Source organism: Leucopleurus acutus (genome assembly GCF_964270905.1).
Source record: "Leucopleurus acutus genome assembly, chromosome: 7".
NCBI classification, from domain to species: Eukaryota; Metazoa; Chordata; class Mammalia; order Artiodactyla; family Delphinidae; genus Leucopleurus; species Leucopleurus acutus.
The window spans coordinates 24,259,965-24,278,494 of NC_139150.1; the positions used below are offsets into that span (position 1 = coordinate 24,259,965).

General features: G+C 39.5%; 1 protein-coding gene across 1 annotated transcript in view; it reads left to right on the forward strand.

Annotated features, from left to right (window-relative positions):
* Positions 1 to 18,530, forward strand: part of LOC309964120 (alpha-catulin) — a 59,055-nt gene that overhangs the window by 14,747 nt on the left and 25,778 nt on the right. The window contains exons 2-7 of the mRNA XM_082842809.1: positions 2,270 to 2,459; positions 8,533 to 8,720; positions 10,833 to 10,952; positions 13,652 to 13,741; positions 14,783 to 14,953; positions 17,860 to 18,060. Coding sequence (XP_082698935.1) covers positions 2,270 to 2,459; positions 8,533 to 8,720; positions 10,833 to 10,952; positions 13,652 to 13,741; positions 14,783 to 14,953; positions 17,860 to 18,060 — 960 coding nt within the window. The remainder of the gene's footprint in view (positions 1 to 2,269; positions 2,460 to 8,532; positions 8,721 to 10,832; positions 10,953 to 13,651; positions 13,742 to 14,782; positions 14,954 to 17,859; positions 18,061 to 18,530) is intronic.

Below are 18,530 nucleotides of genomic sequence, written 5' to 3' on the forward strand. Positions count from 1 at the left end.
TATAGCTTCAGTGCAATTCCTATCAAAATTGCAATGGCATTTTTAACAGAAATAGAAAAACAATCCTGAAATTTGTATGGAAGCACCAAGACCCCAACTAGCCAAGACATCCTGAGAAACAGGAAAAAAGCTGGAGGCATCACACTTCCTGATTTCAAACTATACTACAAAGCTATAGTAATTAAACAGTATGGGACCGGCATTAAAATAGACACATGGTCCACTGGAACAAAATCCAGAGCCCATGCATACATAGTAAACTAATATTTGACAAGGGAGCCAAGAATACTCAATGGGTAAAGGATAGCTTCTTCCATAAATGATTTGGGAAAACTGGATAATCCCATGTAAAAGAATGAAATGGGACCCTTATCTTATACCACTCACAAAAATTAACTTGAAATGGATTAAAGACTTAAGTGTAAGACCCAAAGCCATAAAACTCCTAGACAAAAACATAGGGAAAAAATCTCCTTGACATTGGTCTTGGCAATGATTTTGGGATATGACATCAAAAGCACAAGTAACAAAAGCAAAAATGGACAAGTTGGACTACATCAGTCTAAAAAGCTTCTGTACAGCAAACAATCTGATTTAAAAATGAGCAGAGGAACTGAATAGACATTTTTCAAAAGACATACAGATGGCCAACAGGTACATGAAAAAATGCTTAAAATCACCAATCACCAGGGAAATTCAAGTCAAAACTACAATGAGATATTACCTCACATCTGTTAAAATTGACTGTCATCAGAAAGATGAGATAAGTGATGGTGGGGATGTGGAGAAAAGAGAATGCTTGTGCACTGTTGGTGGGAATGTAAGTTGGTGCAGCCACTACAGAAAAGAGTATGAAGATTCCTCAAAAAATTTAAAAAATAGAACTACCATATGATCCAGCAATCCCACTTCCTTCATGGAAGGAAGATCAACTAATCTCAGGTAGCTACACAGATACTTTCTATCACATTGTCCTATTTTAATATTTTGCATAGCATTTACATTAATTTTTTTTTAACCTATGTGTGTAATTATTTTGTCTCCCCTCACCCCACTAGAATGTAAGGTCCATGAGAATATGGGCCTTTTCTTCCTTGTTCATTGCTGTTTCATCATTGCCTAGAATTTTGTTTGACATATGATAGGTGTGCAACAAATATATTTTGTACAATTGGATTATTGTTATTTTGATAGACTGTAAACAGAATAAGGGCAGGATTGTGTTAGTCTTGTTCAGTGATGCATCCTCAGGACCTGGATTCTAGGAAATTTTCAAAATTTGGAAGATAATATTATAGATGAGGAAATTTAGAGAGGTTAAGTACCTTCCCCTAGGTCATTTAGTTAGTAATGGCAGAGCCAAGGCTCAAACCCAGGCCTTCCTGACTCTAAATTATTAATACCATAACACATAAAGTGCTTGGCACGTAGTTGCCACTCAAAGGGCAAGTCCCTTCCTCTTCTCTTAATTCACTATTCTGGTCTTTGTTAATATATTTATATAAATCATTTCAAAGTTATACACAATGGACATGTACCATTTGGGATTTATATTTTTCATGTAACATTCTTTAAATATTTTCATATGTCACTATAGTTCAGGTACTGATTTTCTAGGACATTTTGAAGATTTGTATTTGTTTCAACCAGCTTAACTTGTCACCTTTTATATTTTATTTCAGGGCCTGGAGTCAAGTGTTAAAGGTCTTGGTATTTCATTTACTTTGAGTCTGCAACAAAACTGAGAGAAGTATAAAACATAGATTATAGTGGTCCTTCTAGAGTGTAAACAAGTATGGTTCATGTACCATTTTGTACAACCTACACACTGTGCTAGGCAGTGGAGTGGAATGCGCGGTGAAGAAGATGCTGTCTCTGCTCTCGCAGTAGCTCAAGTCACAGTAGAGGAATCTAGACCTGATGTGCTTTGGTTTTATGTGGATTCTTTGAATGTAATGATCCACCTTCTCCTACTTTTCTCCTGTCTTTAAGATTTGTTGAAATGTCTGGAGGGCTTATAGAACTTTGTGCCCTGGATAACTGCCCTCAGGTAAACTTAGAATTGTTATTAATGGAAATGTTGTCCTCAGGAGGGTTGCAAGACGATTTGCTCGTTGTCTTTGGGTTGAAGCATTAAAACTATCAATTAATTTAGTGTATTAGGCTAGTGTGGTATGCTGGGCTTAATTTTCTTGGCCATTGTGATACAGCTTTAAAAAAAAGTATTGAGATAAAATTTAAGCAGGTTGCTTTTATCTTTTATTTTTAGATCACCACACTTATTAATCATAAAGATAATACCAAAAAGTCTGATAAAACTCTGCAAGCAATTCAGCGTGTAGGACAAGCCGTAAACTTGGCAGTTGGAAGATTTGTTAAAGTAGGGGAAGCTATAGCCAATGAAAACTGGGACTTGAAAGAAGAAATAAATATTGCCTGTATTGAAGCTAAACAAGCAGGTATGTTAAAGCCTATTTATACGAATTTTATTGCTTTGCATATCATGACAAATTATTGTCTTATTTTGAGTAAAGATGTGTACTGTGTTTTAGCCCTTTTATTACTGATGCCTGGGTCATTAAAGCCCTAGATTAGCATCCAGGAATATTGAATTTCTCTTGGATTAAGTCCTAAATCTGAAACATTGAATTCTTTCACTGGGCAGGGGAGAAGCCCACCATCCTGGCCATCAGCCGTTGAATGCAAGAGGTATAGAAGGAACATGAGGCATGGACTCTACTGTCAAGGAGCATATTAGCCTATTTGCCATCATGTAGGAAATGGAAATAAAAATAAGGCTGTTCCTGTCTCTACAGCAGACAAATCTGACTTCAGATTTCCTGATGTCTCACAAGTCTATAACTGGTGGCATAGAAGTTTGAGAGAACCTGGGGAGTTTTGACGGATACAGATAATTCAGCTTTGTTAAAGTGTCATTTATCCACCTATTCTTTAAATAAATATTTACTCAGTGCTGGCCATATGCCAGGCATTCTTCTAGACCAGAGGGATATAGCCCCATAGAAATCAGTATATAGTCTGCCCTCGTGGAGCTTGCATTCTAGTGAGGGAGACCATAAACAAATGAATAAATAGATGTGTGCGTAAGGACAGGTGGCGACAGTCACCGTGGGGAAAATGGTAAAGCAGAATAAGGGTTAGGAGACCAAAGGAGGTATATTTTAGGGAGGGCAGGGTTTTTCGACTTTGATGCCGTTGACATTTTGGGCTTGATAATTCTTTGTTGGGGGTGCGGGCTGCCCCGAGCATTGTACAGTCCCTAACTTCTACCTATCAGATGCCTGTAAATCCCTTCTTCCCCCATTGTGACAGCCAAAAATGTCTTGACATTGCCAAATGTCCTCTGAGGGATCAAAATGGCCCCCCCTAGTTGAGAACTACTGAAATCGGGGGGTGGAGTCAGGAAATCTCTCTAAGGAAGTAACACTGAAGCAGAGACTGCAGTGAAGTGAGGACCCCAACTATATGAATATCTGGGGGAAGGACATTCCAGGCAAGGAGAAGAGCAAGAACAGGTATGGCTTTCTAGGCAAAGATAGGAACTTTGGGCCGTGTTCTAAGTGTCACAGTGGGGCTAGTGGAAGGTTTTGTGCAGGATGGTGACATAATCTCATTTATATTTTAAAAGGATCCCTGGTGGCTGCTGTAGGGAGAATAGATTTTAGGAGGTATGGGGGTGAAATCAGAGACCAGTTAGGAGGCTGTTGTAGTGGTTCAGGTGATAGACGATGGTGACTTAGACCCAGTGATAGCACTTGAGGTGGTGAAAAGGAGTTGCGTTTGGTTATATTGAAAAGGTGGAGCTGGTAGGATTTGCTGATAGTTTGGATGTGGGATGTGATGGGAAGAAGAGTCATGGATAACTCCAAGGTTTGATGGGTAAATGGTGGTGCTCTTAATTGAGATGGGCAACCCTGAGAGAGGAGCAGGTATGTTTGGAGGGTCATCATGGGGGGAAGGGAGTGGGTGAGATAAGGCCAAGTAATGTGGAGGGGCCAACCAGGCAATACATGGCCCTAATGTTATATGAATGACTTCAGGTACTATTCTATACTTGATAGATTGAGGAATTTGGGGCCAGCTGAAAGACAATAAATTTGTGTTAGAAATCTTTCTGGTAGTACGGAGGAAATGAACAAATGAGGGTTGACTGAGAGAGAGTTGAGACTAAAGGCAGAGAGATTAATGTGGAAGCTTTTCCAGTAAACCAGGCTAAACCAAGACAGTGTGTTAGGGATATGAAAACCAGAAAGAGTACACTAAATATTCACTGAGATGATTAAATGATAGAACTTGGTTATTGGCTAAAGCAAAGGGAGGATTCTGACTTGACTCTTGGGTTTCTAGCCATCACTAAGATATAGAATAGATTTTATGTAGGGAAGGGGGATGGCCTTATTCTATTCATAATTTATGTTTTACCTACATATTAAAAGAGATTTAAGGGAATTTCCTGGCGGTGCAGTGGTTAGGACTCGGTGCTTTCACTGCTGTGGCCCGGGTGCAATCCCTGGTCGGGGAACTAAGATCCTGCAAGCCGTAGGGTGTAGCCAAAAAAAAAAAAAAGAGAGAGAGAGAGAGAGATGTAAAATAGTTAACAATTAAACATATGTTTAATAAACCCATTAAAATAGGAGATGAAAATAAATATACTAGAAACTTTGGCCAACATTGTTACTCTAATTAAACATGAAATTTATCTTTGTACTTCCTGGAAAGCAAGACAAGAAATGTGGGAAAGAAGGGGTTATATAATTCTCATTGTTTGTTGAAAGGAAACAAACCAGCTGTCAAGAGGAAAGTGACTTTTTTTCCTGGAACTAAATTGTGTGGGCACTTATACAAGAGACATTATTACATAATGCCGTGGACAATTCAACAGAAAACGTAGAGATGTTTTTCATGTTACTGTTTCTTAAGCAGACCCTTAATTAAAGCAAGAGTAAGGGTTTTTAAAAGAAAGGGCAGCCTGAGTCCTCACCTTATCGGCTTCGTAGCATGTCACTGTGCTCAGTGTAAGGTGAGAAGAGGATGTGTACACCTACCCCAGCTCCAGTAGACTGTGCTGCCCTGCAAGTCCTGTAAGCCTAGGAGCTCCATGCAGGTGTCTTTTGGATGCTGTCTGGTGTCATGGGCTGCTCCTGTTGTCTCTTCTCACGTGAAGTGCCCTTTCCCTTCTTGAGAACTGCCTCTTACAGTCACTCAGATAATATAATGAGAATGGTGCCTCCTGGAGTTGTAGGATATGGAAGCCTTATTTTCTCTTAACATATACAAATTTAAGACTTAAGTCACTCCTGGAATGTTTCTAGCCCACTCAGCTCATAGTAGTCATTTTCTCCTTTGGACCATTTAATATTCACTTGAGGGGAATAATGTAAAGTACTGATAAAGAACTGTGGCTTTGGAGTCAATCCCAACTCTTCCACTTGCTAGCAGTGTGATATTGGGCAAGCTACTAAACTTTTTTAAACCTCAGTTTTCTAATCTATAAAGTGGGGATATTGTTAGTGTTTATAGCAGTGTTTTGACATAATGCATGTATGCATTTGGCACATAGAAAGTGCTCAATAAATATTAGTTGTCATTGTAATGATTATTTCTAACTATTCATTCCCTGTGTTGAACTTTTGCATTGTGTTTTTACTTTTTTTCTAATTGAGGTATATTTGACACACAACATTTTATTAGTTTCAGGTATACAATGTAATGATTAGATATTTGTATATATTGTGAAATGATCACCACAGTAGGTCTAGTTAACATTCACACATAGTTACAAGATTTTTTTTTCTTGCAGTGAGAACTTAAGATTTACTCTATAGCAACTTTCAAATATGCAATACAGTATTATTAACTATGGTTGCCAGGCTGTGCATTACATTCCATGACTTATTTAGCTTATAACTAGAAGTTTGTACCTTTTGAGTCCACCCATTTTGTCCACCCCGCAACTGTTTTTACTTTTTACTTGGCTTCTAGTCAAGTTTTACATTTTCTGTGGGCACTCAATAAATATTTGTATTTGGCCGACTTTGAGTTTTTGCTTTAAGACATAACACTAACTAGTTACATATAACAAGTTAAAAAATGACAACCATGAAACTATAAGGCAGCTTTGTGACTTTTCCAGGGGACTAGTTTCTGAACAGTCTATACTTGGAACAACTTTATAATGTTAAGGAAGCATTTAACTTTGTTGGTGGAGTTAACCAAATGTTACCGTCCCACATACTTAGGGCTAAATGCCTGGGGTTTAGTCAGAAAAAGGAAAGGTTAAATAACGCCATATGGGCAAGCTCGTATGTAATATCTTTGATGACTGAGAGCTACTGGAAAAAGTAACATTTTCCAGGGGTGCAGAGGAAGCATTTTTATACTTCTTGCTATTACAAAGTGATACTTTTCCTCTTGCTCCTTTCTCTGTACGTTAAAGTTTAATTCTAACCTCTTTTTTCTCTTCATATTTGCTATATAAACTTTGTATTAGTTACCTATTGCTGTGTAACATATTAACCCAAACTTAGCAACTTAAAACCACAAACATTTTATTCCCTCACATAGTTTCTGAGGATCAGAAATCAGGGAGTAGTTTAACCAGCTGGTTCTGGGTCAGCGTCTCTCATGAGGTTGCACTCAGGGTGTTGGCTGGGCCTGCAGGTTTGGCTGGACTGCAGGATCTGCTTTCAAGCTCCCTCTCTTGGTTATTGGCAAGCTTCACATTTTTGCTGGCTCTTGACCAGAGGCCTCCGATTCTCCCCATGTATACCTCTCTGCAGTAGTGGCTGCGTGCAACATGGTAAATGGCTTCCCTCAGAGAGAGCAACCAAGATGGCAACCTCAGAGTCTCTTAACAACCTAAGGTTGGGTGTAGCATACTGTCACTTCTGCCATACCAAGCCTGGTATCCTGTGGGAGGAGAGAACACAAGGATGAAAATACCAGGAGGTGGGGACCATTGGGAGCCATGTTGGAGGCTGGCTACCACGGACTTCGTCTGTTAGTAGAACTTCAGCTGTTGTCATGTTATGTAACCACTCCATATGTGATGGCTTATCTTTTGGGTTTTCCTGTATCATTTCAAATTCCGATTGTCTGAAACTAAATTTATCATCTCCCTTCCCATGCCCTTCTGACTTTTTTAAGTGAAGCCATTTTTTTCACTTTTCCTTTCCTTCGTATCACTGTTAAGGTCCTAATTTTATATTTTGTTCCCTCAGTATCTCCCGAATCATCTTTTTTATATTCCTATGGCTGTCATCCTAGTAAGTTCCTTACTGCTTCACACTCACAATTAAAATAGCTGCCTGGTTAGTAGCCTGGCTCTGAATCTCTCCTTTCTAGTCCATTTTATATGCTTCTATCAGACTAATCTTCCTGAATCCTGACTCATTATGTCATACCTTGTGATGTGTCCATTAAAATTCAGATAATTTTTCTCGAGATCCTTAACCTCTTGGGTGTATGTAATAATACTGACAAGAGGGCTTTTGTGAGAAAATCAATCCATTATGTACTCAGACTTATTTACGACTTAAAAATGATCTTGAACATTACAAGATGATGAAAAGTTTATTTTTTTAAACTTTTAAATTTAAACAGTAAGGTTTGGGGAAAAGTTACAGTCTGGTTTAATTTGGGGAGACAAGAAATATTTGAATTGTTTTATTGATGGATAATTGCTATTATAGAAATCAAAAGATTTTCATAGCAACAATGAAGAAGAGACTTTTTTTTTTTGGCGGTTCGCGGGCCTCTCACTGTTGTGGCCTCTCCCGTTGCGGAGCACAGGCTCCGGATGCGCAGGCCCAGCGGCCATGGCTCACGGGCCCAGCCGCTCTGCGGCATGTGGGATCTTCCCGGACCGGGACACGAACCCGTGTCCCCTGCATCGGCAGGCGGACTCTCAACCACTGCGCCACCAGGGAAGCCCGAGGGATGTTTTTTCTAGGCCCACTTTTCACTGAGGATGTCTCCTGCTGAGGCCCAAAGTCTTGTCTTCTCTCCCTGCATATCCATAAAAACCCAAACCCCTTCAGGTTGTGGAGATGGGCAGTGACACTCACCCCCACCCCTGCCCCCCTGATGCTCCCTCTACCCCCTCAGCCCTAGCCAAAGCCTGGGCAGCTGCTTACTTCTCTGCTTTTAGGTTCTTCCTTGGTTATTGGTTCCTGGGATCTCTCTTTCTTGACCTTATAGAGCAGGAGGCTTTGGGGATCATGTAGTTTGCCGTACCGCTGGAAACAAAAGTTATAATATTTTTCAAACTCGATGAGTGTAACAGTTTTTCACAATTCTTAGGAATGTACCATTATTTTGCCAATAGAAAACCTTATATGACAATCCTTAGGTTCATCAAGAAGAAGCTATTTCTTATTCCTGAAATAAGACTCCGAAGTTGAGTTTCTGCCCATTGAGCACATTACCTTAAAGATTAAAGTCTGGATTTTAATTTGTGTGACTTATTCCCAGTTTAACCCCCCACCCCCCACCCTTTGCCTTTCTTCTTAGGAGAAACAATTGCAGCGCTTACAGATATGAGCAGCTTGAATCGTCCAGAATCTGATGGCCAGATCACAATTTTTACAGATAAAACAGGAGTTATAAAAGCTGCAAGATTACTTCTTTCTTCAGTGACAAAAGTGTTATTGCTGGCAGACCGAGTAGTCATTAAGCAGATAATAAGGTCAAGAAATAAGGTACTTACCTTTCTAATGTTTCTACTTGTGTCTTTCAGGGTTGTTCAAAAAGTTATTTCTTTTTTTTTTTAGGTTAACTGCAGGTAATTCAGCAATGCTTATCTGTTTTAATTGTTTATTATTCTAATTGTCTAAAGTTTAAAAGTGATGCTTCATCTATACCTGTAATTCCTAAATGTATATACTGGGCTCAAACTTTTGAATGCAAATAACATTTCTTTTCAGAAAACCATTATCTACTTGTTGAGGTTTATTGGTGAAAACTTTTCATGTGTACAAATGTGGGAAGAAAAGCTGAACACCATGACAATGTATGTAGTAGAAACCTAGCTGATAAAAATACTGAATTCCGGGCTTCCCTGGTGGCGCAGTGGTTGAGAGTCCGCCTGCCAATGCAGGGGACATGGGTTCATGCCCCAGTCCGGGAAGATCCCACATGCCACGGAGCGGCTGGGCCCGTGAGCCATGGCCGCTGAGCCTGCGCGTCCGGAGCCTGTGCTCCGCAACGGGAGAGTCCACAGCAGTGAGAGGCCCGCGAACCGCAAAAAAAAAAAAAAAAAAAAAACAAAACTGAATTCCTCAGTGCCTTTTTTCCCCCAAGTCAGACAGTAACGATTTATATGCTTCAGAAAAAGCTCAATTACCTGAAACCACAATTATCCACATTATAAAATTTCTGTATACAAAGTTCCTAAATATTACTTAATAATCATAAAATTTAGAGAATAGATTTTAACTCTTCCAGTCTAGACTTCTTTCAGTCTCTCAGATAATGGCCATGCTTCTTCGTCAACGGGGAAGCCAGGGTGTGTACAATTATTTATTTATTTATTTATTTATTTATTTAGCTGCGAGTCTTAGTTGTGGCAGGCGGGATCTTCGTTGTGGCATGTGGGATCTTTTAGTTGTGGCTTGTGGACCTCTTAGTTGTGGCACGCAAACTCTTAGTTGCGGCATGCATGCGGGATCTATTTCCCTGACCAGGGATGAACCCGGGCCCCCTGCATTGGGAGCGCGGAATCTTACCCACTGGACCACTAGGGAAGTCCCAATCACTTCTTTCCCTGGATAATCCCCTAGGCAAAGCGGAGGGCAGTCAGCCAGGGAAGGGATCCTCCCACTGATCTGAGGACAAAACTACCTGGCTAGTATTGAGTGAATTGAAAAGTGTAAGTTTAAAGAGAAAAAGAAATTGGAGAGGTGAATCGGACAGTGCTAGAGGAATAGGAACAAACCTTCCTCTCTTTGGAAGACGGAGGTTCTGCTCAGTGGTGGCAATCTGCCTTATCTATGTTAATTGCCTAGGCTTCCTGAGCTGCTGGGGCAGATTAACATGCCAAATATCCATCATATCCTCATTAAAAATAAGTAAACACAGGCTGTGTTTTCCTTACCTATCTTGGTCTGACTAAAACTAATCCAGTACTGTTATTTTAGAGAAAAGTATTTGAAAATATGTCTCACATCTATTTACTTTACTTCTAAATATCAAGAAAATACATAACGTTCTCTGTTGGCTGTGTTACAAACATGCTCTCTATCTACTCCTGGCTGCCCAAAGCTTCTTGGCAATTAACTGATTCACCACAGGCAGTTTCTGACTGATGCAAACTTTTCCTACTCTTGAAGTCCCTAATCGCCCTTTCCACTCCTTACTATGCGGGTGACCTTCCTTCCACTTTTCTGAGGAGGATGGGGTTCCCCCAGTTCTGGTTCACTGAACCTTAAAGCTTCTGTGTATCATCTTTTATCCTCATCCGCCTCCTACATCTATGAAGATTTGATTACCTTAGTCCTGCACGTTCCCGCCTTCTCCAGACCTTGCTGCATAAATGATCTCTTGCATATTTAGTCATTTCCTTTACTTTTTCCTTTAATTTTCAAGTAAGCCCAAGTCTTCCCATCCTAAAAAGAAATCATTCCCTAGATGATTCTAACCTTTGAATCTGCATCTACTTCTCTGAGTCCTTTCTTCTCTGTCTTTTCCTCGGACTCTTTCTCAACTTCCCCCTAGAATTTAGAACTTCTCTTTTGTTCCTCTCTTGGCTCAGGTTTGATGTCTCAGTCTCTTTCACATCTAAACCTGATAATAAAATAATGTCTGTTTTGCAGGTTCTTGCAACTATGGAAAGACTGGAGAAAGTGAACAACTTTCAAGAGTTTGTCCAAATATTCAGTCAATTTGGAAATGAAATGGTGGAGTTTGCACATCTTACTGGAGATAGACAAAATGTATGTGTTTACAAAATCTTGAAATACATTTATACTTTTCAATTTGGATAGAGGTGTGATCTTTGTGATCATTTGGGTTGTTTTTTTTTGCTTATTAAATCTATAACCTTGCTCTTGAAAGCCTTTCATGAATAAGCCAGGATAAAGTAAATAGATCTGTATGCCTTTTTTTGCTCACAGATAACAGTTAAATATTTTCCCACCTCACACACTGGGAAAGGTCATACTTGCCTTCAAGCCCCAATTCAAGTACTTCCTCTTTCACAGAACTTTCCATTTGACTCTTCTACAAGGGCTCAGGCAAATAAATGAGTCATCATACATATCCTGATAGTATTTTGTTATATATCTCTTATTATTCTTTTTGTAATTTGTTATATATTATTCTGTTATTATATCTTTCTATAATTGTTCTATATTAGATTAATAGTAATAACCCAAGCATTGGGTGATTTGCATTGGCTATATGTTAGCTACTTAATATTCATGATTTCATTTAATTCTCAGAACATCCGTGTAAGGTAGATATTGTTATTACTGTTTCACACGTGAGGAAACTGAACTTGAGAAGATAATAAAGTTTCCCAAGGTCACTTTTCTAGCAGGTTGAACTCAATTATGTCTGATTCTAAAGCCTGTAGTTTTCAAACCGCACCATGATATTAGGTCTTTGTGGGTCTGTTCCCCAATTCAGACTGTAAGTTCTGAAGTTTAGGGAGGTGGAAAACCATGTCAAATCCAGGATTGACTTTTTCTTGTTGTTGGGGTACTTGTGCATGTATTTATCCTGTCAAGTTAAATATATAATTGATCACTTCTTGAGATGCTTTGGTATAGTCCCATAGGCCATGGTTTGGGGTGTGAACTTTCCTGGTTGTAGCTGGAGTTGGAAGGTGGGTATTGGCCTGGAAAGTGGCAGGCTGGATTATATGCTTCACTTAGTGCTTCTTGGACATCTGGGTTTAATGAGGCCTATGTTTTGTCCTGTGGACCAGCCCTCTAACAGATTGAGATGCCACCTTTTTGGATCACTTGCTATCACCATACAATCTGTGGTGTAATGTATGGCTTACAAGTGTTATGTATACACACTTGATGCATTGTCAACTAGACCCACAGGTTTTTTTGCTAGAAGTCCTGTCCAGTATGTTAAAGACAAGGAATGGATGGAAATTTTAGAAGTGACCTCAACCTTTATTTTTTATTTTATTTTTTTTTTTTGCGGTACGTGGGCCTCTCACTGCTGTGGCCTGTCCCGTTGCGGAGCACAGGCTACGGACACGCAGTCTCAGCGGCCATGGCTCAGGGGCCCAGCCGCTCTGTGGCATGTGGGATCTTCCCGGACCGGGGCACGAACCCATGTCCCCTGCATTGGCAGTTGGACTCTCAACCGCTGCGCCACCAGGGAAGCCCTCAACCTTTTTTTGAAAGATGCTCCTAATGGATGATAATCACACGTAGGATACAGTCCTTTGGAATGTTACCTTGTGACCTGAATTAGCTTTGGAGTTTTTTGCAGTTTCTCATTTACTAGATGTAACTTTGCTTCTTTCTTTCCTATTAAAGAAAGCTGTATTGGGATGCAAGTAAATGAGAGTGATATTATTACAGGGGTAACTTTGAATCCACTCCCATTTATTAAAACAAATAAAAGGAAATCACTTTCATACTTTAGGTCCTTGTTATTTGTAAGAAAAGCCTTTTCATCCAACTGACAAGTGAGAAAAAAAATTGACTAATATGACAGGTGAAAATTTTATGTAATCCAGATTTCATCATCCATAAGTAAAGTTATTGGAACACACCCATACTAATTTGTTTATGTATTGTCTAGGGTAGCTTTCATGAGACACTGGCAAAATTAAGTAGTTGTTTCAGAGACCAAATGAACCAGAAAGCCTCAAAAATTTATTATCTGGCCTTCTATTGAAAATTTTTTGCTGACCCCTGATTTAGATGGTTACCAAACTATTATGAGAGTATTTGGTTGTAGATTTAATCAGCAATATTTGGAGATCTTCTGTGATAGCACACATTCATATCAAGGGCTATATGAAGAGAAACCAAATGAAAAAAACAAACCCAAATACAGTGCCTACTTCAGAGTTTATATTCTAGTTGGGGAAAATTATATGCCCAAGAAACATCTTAAGAACATTTTAGAGCAGCATATTGGCTAAGTTTAGGATTAAAACAACAACAACAACAACAAAAAACTTGAGATGAATATGCACTTAGACGGGATTAATCAGACATGATCCCTGAAAGAGTTGGCTTTAAGTGTCTATTTTGAAGGAAATAATAGTCCACAAATGCTCAGTAAATAAGTCGCTTTTAATTAAGTAAAGCATAGGATGGTTGTTTCTGGTTGGGAGTGAGGTGTGTTTACATGGCAGAATGTCAGGTGTGCAGGCCACCAGAACATGAGCCACATGGCAGCCTCTCCCTAGGTCTCAGTTCCTGGCTGTGCTGCCCTTAGTAAGGGCAGCTGTTTCTTTCTACTCTATTGTGTTGATATATTTACATTGAAGTGGTGACATTTTATAAAACATTTATTCTGGGTTTTTTTCTACTTTGTCACTTTTTTAAAACAGTGTTACTTAATTGTTGAGTATTGCTATTATGGAGTAAATTATTTCTCAAAAAATTGAGTTGTTTACATGATCCTAGACTGCTCAGTGGTTTTATTCCATGTTTAGGATTTGAAAGATGAAAAGAAAAAGGCAAAAATGGCAGCAGCTAGGGCAGTTCTTGAAAAGTGTACAATGATGCTTCTCACAGCTTCAAAGGTAAGAAAATTTTTGTTTTACTGTGTTGTAAATTAATTAAAAAACCTGATTAAATGCATCTAATTTATGTATTTTACACATTAAAAAGATGAAAGTGATAAATTGGAATATGGGCTATAATAGTTAAATTTCAGTTATTCTTTAACAAGAATGTTAACTTCCATCCCCAGTTCCAAACATCAGGTAATCTATGAGTCAGCTTTGAGCAACTAAGCAGAAAATGGCTTATTAAGTGCTGTGAATGGAGGCCTGTCACACACGATCACTGCCTGTGGGGTTTTGCTAGTCTCATTGGGGAGCCAGCACATGTGCTCTAGAAAAAGCTAGGCTAGTTAGAATCTGTTAAGTAACAGTGGAGTATTAAGTCAGCCCTTAGCTTGTTTATTCTGTAAATTCATACCTCTAAGTCCTTATTCTACTTTTAACAAAATTGTCAATCAAGAGCTCGTAATTTCAAACAGCAGTCGGCCAGCAAATTGGTACAATTCAAGAAAGAACCAGTAAACATCTCATTAGCAGTTTGTTTAGGATTGCCTTTTCTGCTCGGAATATTGCCTTAATGCTAGGATCAGTGAAGCCACAGAAACAGGATTCACGGGAGTCTGCTTGGAAGGCTCTGTTCATAGCTAGGCCCTTTAGTAGTTTTTCCTTTACATCATTTTTTAAAAGTCAAAGATGCATCCACAGTCATAAGACATCTGTTCATTTTTCCTCATTCTTTTTTTAGCTCTTGCACATATTAAGCAACATTTTAAAAGTTTTAATCATGATGAAGATATAGGGTTGTTGTTCTTTTTTCAAAAATTTTAAGTAAACATACTAAAGTATACAGTTTTGCACTCTGCCTTTTTCACTTAACCTTGCTGTCGCTTTTTACTCATCCTACTTCCACTTTTAGTGAGGAGAAGCAGCTGGGTGAGCCAGGGACACGGGAGATTTTGGTAAAGAACCATTTTTATTAGCATGGCATATTCTCTGTAAGATTTTGTGTATTATGATATGGGCCAAATCTTAACATAAAAATTTTCAATTGTTTCAAAGACGTGTCTCAGGCATCCCAACTGTGAATCAGCCCATAAAAACAAAGAAGGAGTATTTGACAGAATGAAAGTGGCATTGGATAAGGTAATTGAAATTGTGACCGAATGCAAACCAAATGGAGAGACTGACATTTCATCTATCAGTATTTTTACTGGAATTAAGGAATTCAAGGTAAGAATAGAGAGAAAATATTTTGTTTTTTTCTTGCCATTTCAAAGAAGCATCATTATATGTAGTATCCATAGTTTTGTTTAATATTTTAGAATAGATGCTTCACAAAGGCAGATATTTGTCTTTAAAACAGTGCCACAGTGTACAAACTTAATATTCAGTAACATAAAGCTTAGGGTAGTTTGTACAGAGAACACTGGTCTAGGGCTATAGTAGCTGTTCTGGCCCTGTTTAGCTGTATGGTTTAGCTGTAGCCTCTTGTCCTCTGTTTAGAAGTGTTCCCTTCCCAGCTCTAGAGCAATGCCATACCATCATGGATGATTACAGACAGCAGATCTGGAATCTGCTGGAATCCCTGCTCTTCCTTGCGCTATAGAATAGATACTTTGAGACTGTAGTAATAGTGATAGCATTAATGATGCTTGAAAATTTTAAATGAACAATAATACATGCTAACATTTATCAAGCACTTATTCTGTGCCAGCTCTGTGCTTTAAATGTGCGTGTGTGTGTGTGTGTGTGTGTGTGTGTGTTATGTATGTATATCTCAATCTCACAAGAACTATTATTATTATTCCCATAATACTGTTGAGACTGAGAAACAGAAATTAAGTAACTTGCTAGCTAGAAAGTACCAGAGTTAGGATTTGAAAGTTGGCAGCCTGACTCCAGAATACCCACCATTTCAGGGCAGAACTCATCACAACTCAGAGATGGTGACAGTGCTCTTTAGTAGGAGTGGTGTCTAGTCGGGAAGACCCAGGGAATTGTCTAACACAACTCCCTCATTTAATACGTGGGAGAACTAGGGCCCTGAGAAGTTCTCCAATATGCTAAGGGTTACCTCCCTCTCTAGTAGCCAGGGCTGTGACAGGGATGGTATTCTTTCCATCTAAGTAGGAACATGGGGTGGAAGAAAGTAATGGAAAGAACATTTATTTTTAGGCATCATGCTCTCTCAATAAGTATTTTCTCATTTAATCTCTAACTTCCCTTTTAGATGCATATTACTATACCCATATTTTTGAGGAGGAAAGCTAATATGTGGTAGAACCCTTGTTTAGAACCAGGACTTTCTGATCCCAAAGTCCATGACCTTTCAGTTTACACCTCTGAGTCTGCTTATATGCTGTCTGTCCTACCCCACATCTCCTCCTGAGGGGGAGAAGCTTACAGGGACCAGTCATTCTTTCAGAGCTTTTATTACTGAAAGGAATCTTAGAGATAATTTTTCTAATTCTCTCGTTTTGTTAAGGCTGAAGGGATACATGTCAAAGGTCAAAGGATAATAAGGAAACAAGTAGGGGTAGAGCCAGGTCTTTGGCCTCTTGACGCTGCATTTCTGGTTCCAGGCTAACTGAGGGCAGCATGGTGCCTGTGGCCGCTGCTGGCAGCTCCAGCTGCTGATCTCTTCGCCAGCAGGCATTCTGCAGAGCAAAGTGATCATGAATAGACTCAGTCTCACTGTCAGTGGTTATCTTCTTTGCATCTGTAGAGGGAAACTGGATACTTTATTCGTTACTTCGAATATATGAACAGATCTTATGAAAACATGCAAATAAGTGGCTTTCAAAAAAAAACTCTACTACGTTGCTGTTTAAAAACATATATATATTCTCTTTAAAGGAAAATAAAAAAGTTTAACATAAATGGTATGTGGACTGATTTTTATGTTGTAATTCTGTTTAAATCCTCAAATTCTTAGGTTCTCATTGTCAATTCCATACCTCACTTTTATCCATGTTCTTTCCTAGCTTAAAAAAAAAAGAAAAATCCTGTCTCCATAGAACAGAGTGATTACTGGAGATAACTTGGGCCAGGAGGAGAAGGGGAAGCTATTACTTCCCTGTGGCCTCTCGACCTTCCCAAATCTTGGTATTTTCAGGGATCATGTTAAAATGGGTCATATGTAAGGATTAATTTGCAATGATAGTTGTGAAAGGACTTTAAAGTGTGAAACAAATGTAAGTTATCCTTATCAGAGCAAGAATTGTGCCCACAATCATGATCATCACCACCTACTGCCTCTCAGCCCAGGTTGTTTCTGTGACATATTTCAAGGGCTAGAGGTTAAATAAGGTTGAAGTGACATAGCATATCTCAGAAAGCTGAGAGAGAGAGAAAATTGTACTAGTGAACATGTGTTCGTCACACATTCAGGGAACTCTAAGCACAGGCTGGCTGAAGTGAAAGAAGGTTTAGGAACTCAGAGAGATGAGATAGACTGTTAGAAAGATATGTAAAGACAAGACCCTGGAAGGTTTTATGTTATGCAGTACAAGTTTGGGCTTGGTTTCATAGGTGTTGAGCCAATTAGAGGGAGGTGGCAATATCTGAAGAGGTACATTTTAGAAAGATGATTGAGGTCCCCTGGTAGAGAATGTTTTGGTCAGGGAGGTACTGTTGGGGACATAAGACAAAATGTAGGGAGACTAGTTTTGCTGAATTAATGAAGGAAAAATTGATGCCTTTCCTAGTCCCTTCTATACCCCATACCTTCCACACCATTCCCCCTGGGCTCAACACATTCATTTTTGGCTGTAACATCTTCCAGGACTTTGCCTTGGCATTTTGTCAGATACAAATCCTTTACCTGGAAGCTGGTTCATTTTTCCTACCAGTTGCTACATGATAATGCTCCTTCTGCCTTAGTATTCATTGATCTTATAGAAATGCTTTGTTAACGACTATAGTAATAAAGCTCCGCACGGCCATTGGTGGCTCTCGAGCAATGTGTCCTCCTGGGTTAGTGGACAATAAAGTCATCCCTGGATGCTGTATTTCTCCTGAGCTTTCAGACAGGGAAAGAAATTGCTAGCGTCTTCCTGGGCCCTGGGAGAAAGTACAGCCCATCTGGTTAGGTGGGAATGTTGACTCATGTGGATGTATATCCTTTTTGTTCTCAGATGAATATTGAAACTCTTCGGGAGAATCTTTATTTTCAGTCAAAAGAGACTCTCTCTGCGATGCTGGACGCCCTCTTGGAGCGCACAGAGGACTTTACTGATTGTGCCTATACCAGCCACGAGCACAGGGAACGCATCTTGGAACTGTCAGCTCAGGCCAGGATGGAACTGCAGCAGTTAATTTCTGTGTGGATTGAAGCTGTAAGAGCTTTATTTCATCAGAGTAAATCTTCTGTAATAGCTTTTCCCTGGAGCCCTGAGAGTTGTGGCAGGCGCCGTCACCACCAGGAGTGTGAATGTGGTCCAGAGTGGGCCAAGGGTGTCTCATTCCTTTTCTGCCCCCTACTTGGCCAAAGCATCCTTCCCATAAGCACTCACGGTATTCTAGGCCTGTTGTTTCTCATCCTGGCCAGTCTGGATTCTGTGCCACCATCACCATCACTAGTTCACCCTGTCGTCCCCACTCTTCACCAGACTCACCTCTGGAAAATTCCTCCCCAAAATGCTTCTTCAGAGTGAAGAGCAGAGGTTCAACCAAGCCTAGAGGTTCTTGGAACCTGAGTCTTACTGCTGGAGCCGTGCAGATGTGAACAGTTCTTAACTCTGAGGACAGCTGATTTGTAGACACAAGGATTTAGAAAACTCATTGAGGTTTAGATGCAATGAAGACC